This window comes from Momordica charantia (assembly GCF_013281855.1).
Source record: "Momordica charantia cultivar OHB3-1 chromosome 10 unlocalized genomic scaffold, Mcharantia_2.0 BLBB01000010.1, whole genome shotgun sequence".
In the NCBI taxonomy this organism is placed as follows: Eukaryota; Viridiplantae; Streptophyta; class Magnoliopsida; order Cucurbitales; family Cucurbitaceae; genus Momordica; species Momordica charantia.
The window spans coordinates 3,601,496-3,614,030 of NW_028275158.1; the positions used below are offsets into that span (position 1 = coordinate 3,601,496).

At 31.6% G+C, this 12,535-nt stretch overlaps 1 protein-coding gene across 1 annotated transcript; it reads left to right on the forward strand.

Annotated features, from left to right (window-relative positions):
• The first annotated feature begins 3,139 nt into the window (after positions 1-3,139).
• Positions 3,140-10,024, forward strand: KT2/3 (potassium transport 2/3). Its single transcript, XM_022293555.2, has 9 exons — positions 3,140-3,615; positions 6,271-6,489; positions 7,080-7,238; positions 7,434-7,491; positions 7,597-7,914; positions 8,030-8,269; positions 8,362-8,679; positions 9,203-9,437; positions 9,658-10,024. Exons 1-9 carry the CDS (start codon positions 3,368-3,370, stop codon positions 9,786-9,788), a joined length of 1,926 nt encoding a protein of 641 aa, XP_022149247.2. The 5' UTR covers positions 3,140-3,367; the 3' UTR covers positions 9,789-10,024.
• The last annotated feature ends 2,511 nt before the right edge of the window (positions 10,025-12,535 follow it).

The following is a 12,535-nucleotide window of genomic DNA, read 5'->3' on the forward strand; positions in this document are numbered from 1 at the left end:
CATACTACAGATCAAGGAGAGTCGGAAAATTACGGACGACATTTAACTGCATTCATTCAGTTCCCTCAATCGCGGCATTATAGGAGATTGGCCGCATATTGGGGATGCTTCCCTTATGTGCATCGGTCTCATTACCCGAGTGATCAATTAGATTTAGTGTACTATTCCTATATCGACATGTGGCAATCGAATTTACCCCACAACAAAGTATATAACGAAGTGAAATTTGGTTTAAATTTTATGCTTTACTTTTCACCCTATCAAATCTTTTTAATTACCTATTTGTATTTTATTTTATCTAGTTGATTTATTCTTTTTTGCCTTATTAGAATCAAAATCGCAACTTAATTTTCTGTTTTTAGATTTAGAAGAAAAAAAGGGAAGATTGCGTCATTAAAAAAAAATAAATCTAGGTTCTCAAAGGCGAGCATCCATATATATAGTATAGTTCTATAACTATAAAATAAATAATATTAACATTTTAATATTAATCTTCATTATTTCATTTTTATTAATGATAATTAATGAATTAAACCTACAAAATTATGTAAAAATCGTGGAAATAAAATTGTTCAACTGAGTTATAATTATAAACTGTAACGTGACAAAGCATGAAACCTGTAGTTTGATTTGAGATTTCCCATGATTTAGGTCCGTCATTTTTAGTTTTTTTTTTCTCGTTCATCATTTTCTATTATTTATTTATTTTATTTTACTTTTTCAATAAGAACAGTGGAATTACCTTTTGGTAACTACTTATGTTTTATATTTTTTCATTAAAAAATAAATTAAACAAGAAAAAGTTAATATAAAAATTATCAAATTAATATTCAAAATTTGTATGCTATATTTATTTTTTGATATTAATTATAATTTTTTTATGAGTAGAACAAGTAGAGGTGAGAAATTCAAATGCATATTGCCCATATTAATTATAAATTTTAAAAATTAGAATGATAAAATAATATTTTTATCTATTTTTAGGAAAAAAATTTTGAAAATTAAAAACAAAAACTTATTTTTATTATTTTCAAAATTTTTACATGATTTTGAAAACATTTCTTAAAAATCGTAAAAAAAACAGCTATAAGATGTTTATGTTTTTGATAAATGAAAAATGATAAATAAGAAACGGGTGCTAAATGTAAAAAAAAAGTTTATTTTATAGTGGGTTCACTGTAAAAATTAAATAATTAGAAAAAAGAAAACTAATGTTTAAAACATTTGATATAGCACTACAACAAGGACTAGAACCAACGTACAAATAGTTCAATTTATATTCCAAAATTCAACGTGGAATGGAAAAGCATGAATGGGTGGCTAACCTAAGGTAGGTAGCTAACAAGTCTTTGGTGGTGGGATACTCAAGTAAATTCCTTTCACCTTTTTCAATTTCTTTCAGTACCATGCGCGGTAGAGATTTGAATAATCAGTTCGTTTTTTTTATGAGGTATAAACGAGAGAATTTATCCTAAAAACGGAAAAAACGACCTTCACAAGGATTTATGTACAAAGAATAAGCAAACCCTTATGGATTGTATCTGAAGACATGGAAAGGGATGTTTTTATGTCAGCAATTACCAAAATTTTCAACGCATTGCAGCAGAGATTCGAATAATCAATTCAACTATATTAAGATTACCAAAATTTTCAATTCTTAATTTCTCTTTTTAGGTTTTTTTAGAATATATAAAATTATAAACATCAGCGAGATTTCAAATTTTACAAATTTTAAGAAAATTACTATTATTAATATCTTTAACGAGTTGAGATTGTAACACATTTTAAATTTTATGTCACCCGCCACGAAGAATAATATTAAACGAAGGCGATTAATTAACTAATTTGTTGGTGAATGGAAAAGGGGACGTATTTTTAAATTCAATCAATGTTTGGAGGAGCTTCTCGGAATCTAGGATTGTCAAAAGATTTTTGGGAAAGAATAATCCCCCAATTCAGTTATGCCTATGTGGAGGGCGTCCAAAAATTCAACCATCTCTAAATTTGGTCAATTTAATTCAAACTAAAAATATATATGTATATAGAAGTTTGGGTTAGGTTTGATTTTTCTTCTCTTTTCTTTCTTTTTTTTTGTTTATAAGTTCACACCAGGAAAAAGATTTGTATCGACTATTTGAGTTATGTTCGCGTTGACAATAGATTGAAGCCATAAGTTCTATAGTCCAATGAATTTTCATAAAATTTAACTTAAGTATATTATAAAGGTAGCATGTAGATCATTATCTTCATTTTATTTTATTAAATAATTATTTTTTAATTTTACACTCTTTAATAATTTGTAGAAACTGTCAGATGACTGAAACATCAATTACCCTTCTAAAATTTGAGATTTTGACCCACCTTTGCCATTATTGAACTCAAATTATTATATAACATATATGAGCTTAAATGTTATAAAATTTATAGTAAAATGTAATCTTTTTTTTTTATTTTTAAAAAATATGTTGACCCAAGATTCTATGCAAGGTATCACATCAGTCGATGAGCTGAAGTGATCAGCTACGGAAGGAAACTACAAACAAAACCTTGCACGAGTGGTCGAGTCTAGCTTAATTAGATTGTTTAGAGATTACATATTGATCTTGGAAAGACGAGACTTCACCTTTTAAAGGGGAGCTTCAGGAATTGCACCTCTACCGTCGTGCTAGAGTATTCTCAATTTTTAGATCAGTGGCAGACAATTCTATAAATCTCACTTTGTCCTATAATCGAGTTGAGACTCAATACGTGTTATAGAGCATGAATGATCCAAACATGACAGACCTCTAACTTACCTATAACATTTTTCTCGTTCCATAGCTACTAAATTAAACCCTTTTTAAGACCTTTTCCCCACAAATTTCCAAACAAATCATCTATCATCTAAACACCGATTTACCCCAAATGAATTTCTTTCAAACAATAATGTCTTTGTTGAAAGAAGAACCCCACCTACGAGAGAAAGATTAGACTGATTAATTTGGAAGCCTCCACGCCACCCCACCACGCACAATAATGTGGTTTTGTCTTTTCATTAGGCCTTCATATTTCTTCGTCAGACTCGCTCAATTCCATAATTTCAAATCCCTAATCACAAATGAAGCTTCCCCCAAATCCCAATCCCAAGTCCACCAAAAAAAAAAGGTATAATAATTTAAATTCCCCCCCTTGTCTACCATATATATTCATAAACAACCAATGAATAAGAAGAGAAAAAGAAAAGAAAAATCTTGAAAGGACCACCCCCCAACCCAACTCCCCCATCCTCCTCCAGAATAATACGCCTTCTGCCCTTCTCTCTCTCTCTCAAGTCTTAAGCCATTTTCATTTTCATTTCATTTTTCATCTGTGAACTAAAACAGCAGCCATGGAGATGATCAATCACCTCCACTGGCCGGGTGCGGCGGAGAAACTCGACAGCAGCGGAGGGAAGAAGGCGGCCGAGCACGGCAGCAGTTCGGAGGATGACGACGATGAGGAAGAGATGCCGTCGTCGCTGAGCCTCAGAGAGCTCTCCAAGATCATACTTCCGCCGTTGGGAGTTTCCAGTTTCACTGAGCATGCTCAAATCAAGTCCATCAAGTGGATCATCTCTCCCATGAGCTCCAGATACAGGTACCACTCCACACACTTAACTTAATTACTCCTTTATATTTTAATATTTCTGATGAATTTACATGGAAGTGATATTTAGAGAAAAAATTAGGCGATACCGAAAATGTATTTCTTTATTGAGGGGTCTCGGTGGAATTTTTTTTTTTTCCTAATCAGTTTAGAGGGGATGGAGGATAAGCCACGGAAACAGGACGTTTAGCTAGGGAATCTCTCCCGTCCAAGAGTCGGAGTGCCGATGAACTCCACTTGACAGTAGTGGTAACCGTAGTTTCGAGAAAAATAAAAAAGAAAGTAAAATTAACGGTTCGTTACTAATTAATATTGAAAAGTCTTTGGTGGTGTATGGTGCGTGTTTATCTAAAGGAAAAAGTTTATAATTTCTCCCCAAATTGTTAAAAATGGGCAAAATTTTAAACTTTTTTGTTCTTTTTTTTCTAAATTTATACAACTCTTTAGGTATGAATTTTCTAATTTTATTTTGATTAAATTTTCAAAAATAATGGCTGCATAATAAGTCAGTATAATTTTCACTTTATTTTACCTCGTAATATATATTAATAAAATTCAAAATCCTATTTGTGTCCATTATGTCATGGGTTTTAAACTTTTCAATAATGCATTTCACAAGAAAATTACACGACACTATACCTATGAATCGAGTATTAAAATTAGTGGCTTAAAATTGATGTTGAATGCAAGTTAATTTTGAAAAATGTTCTGGCTAGGGTAACTATAAACTTCTCTCTCTTATAAAGCAATTAAATTTTCTTTTTAAAATAATTATTGTAGTTGATCAATTTTTTTTCAAACAATGACGAAATAAATTTCCCCCTAAAAATTGACCAAATAGACTTAATTCCATTTTGTACCATATATTATAAAACTTTTTAAAAATAGATTTATATTCTTAAATATTTTAATAATATTTTTATTTTCTTTGAGCTGTCACAAATCCTAATGTCTAATTTTTAAGGCTATACTAGATCCAATATAATATTTTAAAACACAACATGAGAAGATGCTATGTATGATTTTAATTAAACATATTTAAGAAATTTAATGGCAGATGTTCACATTTTCCGATACAAAGTTGAACAACTTAAATAAAATGTCAAAGAAATATAATAGCTTGGAGTGTAAGATAAAATTTAATTCTATAATAACATTACAAAAAACGAAAAATGAAAATCCAATTAAATTTTGTTAGATTCAAAAATATCATAAAAATGTAAAGCAACGGTCCGGATATTCTCGAATTTTGACTAATATTTTGAGTATATTTTATTTTTAGTCATTCATCTGATCAATTTATGGTTGGATTGAGATAGATTATTAGGCAAAATAAAAAGGTTATTTATTTATTTTACTATTCTTCCTCCTCACATTTTAAAAGAATAAATATACTATTTGACAACTGCCGACAAAACAGTAGGCTTTCGGTGGTACCAAAAAGATTCTTTTCCATATAGAGAAGGTCTTTCCCCATTGTTTGATAAATTAATTGTCTCTTTTCAATAAATAAAATAAAATAATTGTCTCATTCAATGCAAATTTATGGAGGTGATTTCAAAAAATAAAAACTACAAAATAATTATAAATAAGTCAATACTTTTGAAAGCTATTGATTTCAATCTTAGTTATTCATCGGGAATGCGCCAAAAAATGACCACAATTCATTTTTACGTATTTTTCACTTAGAATTAAAAATAAATAAAGATCATTATTGTCTAAATTATTTCTCGATAATTAAACATGAATAATATACCATCAAACATAGAGACTAAAAAGATATTAAGACACAAAAAAGAAAGAAAAATAAATAAAAACGTGGTAATACACATTAATTAAGACAGTAGCATAAGAAAAGATGGTCCTCGTTCTTTGTAAAATAATAATGCGAATATTGGATAGAACTTTTTTTGGGTCAAGTAAACAAGCGAAAATAGTGATAATCTTTTAAAAAGTGAGAAATATCACTGTCATTTTTTCTTTTAATAAAAGTATGCCAACTTGAGTCCATCACTTAGAAAAGTGATTCTCTTTTTTTATTTTATTACCATAAGTTTTTAACTAATCAATTACTTAAAAATAGATAAACTTAAAATTCATATATATTTTCTTTTAGAATATTATACTAAAAAAAGAATACTGAGTAGACAATAATCTAAAGTTTTTAGTCAACGGTCGAATTAAAGAATGTATTTTTGACTAAAAGATCACGTATTCGAACTTGATTTGAAAATGTTGCTTCCACCGAAAAAATAATTTAAAATTTTATTTATTTATTTTTTTAGAGAGTTTAATTGATTTGATTTTTTTTTTATACCAAACCCAATGAATATTTTACGTGAAACTGATTTTACAATCATTACTAAACGAAGGTTCCTGTAATTAATCAAATATTTCTCTTAATCCCATTTTCTAAAAAAAGTACTTTCTTTGATTGTTCTACTTTTTCCATCATCCTCCGCTAAACGACGACGTTTTCTGGGACCGCTGGATCCGTCAAATCATAGTCAGAGGTCACTTTATTTATTTTAAACAAATAAACGTGCAAAATAAAATAAAAAAGAAACCAGAAAATTAAATACATGTGAGGAAAAAAAAAAGACGATGCAGATTGTAGATTCTGAAAAATGGGAGGCGATTTTGCAGGTGGTGGCAGTCGTTCATGGTGGTTCTGGTTGCTTACTCAGCGTGGGTTTATCCATTGGAAGTGGCGTTTGTGGACGCGATTCCCAAGCGGGGATTGTACATTGCAGATAACGTGGTCGATTTCTTCTTCGCCATTGATATCTTCTTGACCTTTTTTGTCGCTTACATCGACCATCGGACTCAGCTTCTGGTTCGTGATTCGAAGAAGATTGCTCGCAGGTCAGAATTCTCCATCCAAATTTTCCGTTTCCCCTTTTCCTCGTGATGGGTTTCCAATTCTGGTTTTTGGTATGAAATTTTATTGTGCATCTTCTGAAAAGTGCTTTTGGAAATTAGAATGACTTCTGAGATGAGGAGTGTATGTTATGGTGAATTTGATAAGGAATTAGACGTGCATTGATTGGATATTTGGAAATTGCTGTGTGTTTGGTTGGTAAGTTCAAAACTATTTTAGTTTCCCTAAACAATTATACATAGTTGTGGTAGAACTTGTTAATTTAATTTGTTTTTAATCGAAGAACTTATTTGAAGAATCTGCCAATCTTCTTGTGCTTTTTGACATGAAGTGTTACTCTTGGAAGTTCATCCGAAAACTAGTTTCAAACAATGCTTTGATATGTCAAATGATGTGAGTAATGTATAGTGGAAAGTTCCTATTACCTCATAGTGGTTTACACTCTGCTCATGATGTGGACAGGGCAACACCACTTACTGTCGTCTGTGATATTGCCAAAATGTCATGGGTTGTCCCATTTTGTGACGGGATTATAGCCTGAATATCTAGAACTTATGTAAATAGTTTTCCATAGGTACTTGTCAACATGGTTCTTGATGGATTTGGCGTCAACAATCCCATTTGAGGCATTGGCCTACTTGTTCACAGGAAAATATGATATTGGTCTCCCATATTCACTTTTGGGCTTGCTCAGATTTTGGCGACTGCGACGTGTCAAGCAATTTTTCACAAGGTTTGTTTTTGGATTCTGTTGTCTTATTGGTCACTTATCCCAAAAACATGACACTCAATGCACTTCACGTCTCGAAGAATACATAGAGTTAGAACATTGTCAAATAAGAAATTGAAACATCTCGTTGAAATTGTTTTTAAGTTTAAGAAATGGGGGAAATTTTCCAATTGACAAGACGAGTTATTTGTTTTGCAGGCTTGAGAAGGACATTAGATTCAGCTACTTCTGGGTTCGATGTGCTAGGCTTCTATCTGTAAGTGAAAAAATGAAAAATTCTCTCTTCAAACTGACTGAAACTTTTCGAAAGGTTGATCTGGTTACAAGTTGGTGAAGTTGGGGTACGATTTTCTGTTTGTAGGTCACATTGTTTTATGTCCATTGTGCTGGATGCCTCTACTACATGTTGGCTGACCGATATCCACATGAAGGAAAGACCTGGATTGGAACTGCGATTCCAAATTTCAAAGAGACTAGCCTTGGAGTGAGATATATTTCAGCCTTATATTGGTCTATCACCACCATGACCACCGTCGGTTATGGTGATCTTCATGCTGTGAACACCATAGAGATGATCTTCATCATTTTCTATATGCTCTTCAATCTTGGCTTAACTGCTTACTTGATCGGTAACATGACAAACTTAGTCGTTGAAGGAACTCGTCGCACGATGGAATTTGTAAGTATTCACATCTGTTCCCATGTATATTGGTTTCTAAATACGATTCACATTTTTAACTTGACCATTACTTGAATTGGCATTGACATGTTTGATTGATTGATCACCTTTGTAGAGAGATAGCATTGAAATGGCATCACATTTCGTTAACCGAAACCGCCTGCCTGGAAGGTTGAAGGAACACATATTGGCATACATGTGCTTGAGGTTCAAGGCCGAGAGCCTAAACCAACAACAACTGATCGAACAGCTTCCAAAGTCAATTTGCAAAAGCATCTGTCAGCAATTGTTTTTGCCGACCTTGCAGAAAGTCTACCTCTTCAAGGGTGTCTCAAAGGAAACACTTGCGCTGCTGGTGAGCATGACAGAATGTTTTTTTAGCTTGGCATGCAAAGCTGGGACAAACTCACCTAGTAACTTTAACTAACTATGCGATAAAATCGGCAGGTGGCAAAGATAAAAGCCGAGTATATACCACCCAAGGAGGACGTGATAATACAAAACGAGACCCCTGATGATGTTTATATCATTGTGTCTGGGGAAGTTGAAATTATCGACTGTGAGATGGAGGTGGAGCGGACTGTTGGGACCTTACATTGTGGCAGCATGTTTGGGGAAGTTGGAGCACTTTGTTGCAGAAACCAAAATTTTACGTACAGAACCAAAACTCTTTCGCAGCTCTTGAGGCTGAAAACAAGTGTACTACAAGAAGCTATGCATGTCAAACAAGAAGACAGTATAGTCATTGTCAAGAACTTCCTTCAGGTTCGTATAAGTTCTTTTGAAGCACCGGTATTTTCTCTCTGCAACCGTTTGATTAGCTCAAGAGAAATAGTAATTCTTTTTTCGAGTATATTTTGATTGCTTCTGTTTTTCATGCACTGACATTTGCCACCGCCCCCAAAAAGGGGAACAAGAGAAAGGAAAGAAGGAAGAACTCCCCACTAAAGTTTTGTTTTATGATTGATTCTGTGCAAGTTTAGGAACTGTTTGGGAGCTGTTTTAAATAATAGTTTTCTGTTTTTCAGGACTTTTTTTTTTTGTGAAAATATGCCTGGCTAAGTGTGTAAAACTCGTTTTCACTTGTTTTTCTTTAGTTTACTTTTATGAATGACTGTAAATAATGATTTCACTGTTTATCTGCTCATAGTTCTCCAAAACAATCTTGAAAACAACGTAAAAAACTGTTTGAAAACAATCCCAAAACAAACCATTTGTTTCTCCAAAAAAATTCGACGTTGTTATGGAGAAAAATTTGTCTTTAACATCCTCAAATAAACTGTTGCAGGAAAGGGAGCTCAGCCACAAAATCACCATAGACGGTTCGCCCGCAAAAGAAGCAGTGCCGGTGTTGAGTGAAGAAAAAGAGCAAAGTTTCAACTGGAAACACTCCATTGAATTAGATTCTGCAAGAGTTAACATATACAAAGGCCATCCAGTAGCCAGAAAGCAGGCTTCTTGTGATGATCCTGGAAAGTTGATCAAATTGCCACATTCAATGGAGGAGCTAAAAAAAGTTGCAGGTAACACTCTAATGGAAACAACATCACTTTGGGTGACTTTTAGATGTTTTTTCTATAAACACTTTTAAAATCACTTTTGACCATACAACCCAGCTCTATGGAAATTTTAAAAAGTGCTTTTAATTAGTCAAAAACACTTCTCACCACTGTACAAGTCATCTCAAACTCAGTTCTGGATCAGATTGCTTCCTTCCTAACCCAGTTTCTGCAATCTTAACAGGTGAAAAGTTTGGGTTTGATGCAAGAAATGCTCTTTTGACAAATGAAGAAGGCTCTGAAATTGATTCTATTGATGTGATAAGGGATAATGATAAGCTTTTTTTCATAGTTGCAGACGATAAAACTCTGTAATCCGAGGCTATGAAAACAAATAGGTATTAGATGACCAAAAGAGAATGCTCCCAAAAAAAAAAAAAAAAAGTTGCCAAGAAAAGCTAGCCTAACCAATCATCTTTTTGTATATTTTCTTTTTTTTTTTTTGGAATGAATAGAGTTAGAAGAAAAAAGAAATCTCTTTTTAGTAAAACAAAAATGGGATGAAGCAACATGAATATATTATCTCCGATAAAAAAAAGTTGTGATTTGAATCATTGTTCACATGTTATGTTGTACTAAAAAAATAAATATGGGAGGAAGATGCTAATCTAACCCATCATTAAACTTATCTGATTGGTGAAAATTCATTTTCTTTTCTATTTGAAATAATAAAATTATAACAAATGATATAAAATCACATCATTTGAAAACCAAGGATGATTTATTTTATTATTATTATTCTTATTATTTTACTATTTCGTTTGAATGAAAAAGGTGGGTGAAATAAACTTAGCAATTAACTGAACAATGAAGAATCAATTTTCTTATGAATTTGTATGATTTAGGGCGCAGACCATCATAATTAATATTTTAAATTTATTTACCTTTAAAAATAATTATAAATTTATTTTTACAGGGTGGGAATCTATAGAAAATTTGGTTTGAACGAAAATAAATTTTTTCTTTAACATTGTTTTTTTTAACTATTGAAAAAATAGGCTCTTTATTAGACTATTTCCAGTAATAATAATGCTAAGAAAATAGTTGATTGTCTCTAGAAGAAACGACTTATGAATAGTCCGTCTGACCTTTAGAGGTGATGTAGCGTTCAGTTGGCATCATATTAAAGATATATAGATGGATGCTTACCCACCGTACCAACATATAACTTTACTACCAACATATAACTTTATTACTAATGCATTATTTTATTATAAAATATTGTAACGTTTTGTTTTTTGTTACATTCTTTTTCCTTTTACAGTAATGTGCCACTGCTGGTGTGTGTTTGGACGGTTATGTAAAATTTCTATATATATATATTATACGAGGATTTGAACCACTGACTTCAAAAGAAGAAAAATAGAACTATACTCATATTCACTTTCACATTAGATCTTTCTACTGAGACTATGTGTTATCTATTTATCACTTATTCAAATAATTTCTCTAGTTAAATGATGAACCTACATCCAACCTAACTATAAATGTTTAGATCGAATTACACCTTTTTGGGCCAATCCCAATTGTATTACCAATAAATTTATCCAATCTGAACTAAATGGTAAATCCCTCTTGATCCAAATATTTCCCAGTTGGAGTTGGATGTATCATATAAGGTCTAGGGGTATGTATATATATTTTGTTGGAGTTCAACGAAGGGGGTAAAGATCAAAATTTCAAGTAACACGAGCTATGTCTGAATTGAAAGATATGCATGTTTTTTTTAAGGAGATAGGGAGAGAGCAAGAATGTATATCATTATTTATACGAAAGAAATAAAAAGGTATTTACATTTATACATGAAAGAGAGGAAAATAGTGAGAGAAAATGCATATATATATATATATATATATATATTTATAATAGAGAGAAGATTTCCAACCCGAACATAACGCAACTGGTTAAGACACTAATAACCCACCTAAAGATCGAGATTCAAATCCTCACTCTACGTTACCCCAGAGAGTGGTCCTAAGTCTATAAATAGTTTAGGAAGAGAGGGATGGACCTAATGATATGATTCTTCCTTTATAAACAAAACAAAGAATCTCAAATTCAAATCCCAAAACAGAATGTTGGGCCTAAACCAGAAACCCCCAATATTTCTATTAGTTTTCTACAATTAATATCAGTTTTCCATCTCTTTTTTATTTTCTTTTAAAATTCTCAAAATAAAAAAGAAAAAGTTTTAAAAAAAGAAAGAAAAAGCTGCCATTTGCCACTGCCTTTGCCCAAATCAATATTGAAAAATGAGAAAGCATCTGAGTCAAAGTAGTCAAACTTTTACAGCTCAGGAAACATAATCCAACATATAAATAAAATAAATAGATTTTAAAAAGTTGTTCAAGAAAAATTAAACTTTGTTGAATTATTTCTTAATTTGCTTTTGCAAATTCTGACCACACCCCTTTCAGTTTCAGGCAATGATTCTAATTATAGGCTCTGCAATCCATTTAGATTTCAAGTTTACATTACTTTGAAGGGAATCCATCAACAGTCCTCTTTTTTGTTTATTCATTAAATTCTTCTGTGAATAATTCAAACTTATCTTCCAATCCCATCTCAAATATACTTTTGTTCTACAAGATTTTGATTAGAATTTTTTTGTGTTATATGATTTTAGGTGGCTTTTTCTTTTTTAAAGAAAAATAATATGATAGGTAAATAAATGTTTTTACTCCCATATTGTTATTAAGCGTGTAATCTATGTTTAGATGATGAAAAGATGAATTATAAGACTTGACAGTTAAATATATAGATTGAAATACATGAGTGGTACGGTTAATATTTTTCCTAAATGAATTATGCTCGGATGGATAACAAAACTACCACTTACGACATTAACTTAACTTTTCAAAACTGAAGCAACCCAATACAATATAGACCTAACCCAGTAGCAAAATAAATAGAGAAATTTATGGCACAAGCTCAACATCTTAAGCTTGAGGAATTTAATTGAAGTGTTTAGTATTTGGTTTGAAAAACTTGTGCCCAAGGTGAGGTTTACAAGTACTGAGTTTTCAATATCTTAACCATATCTTAGGGATCATATTTGGTAA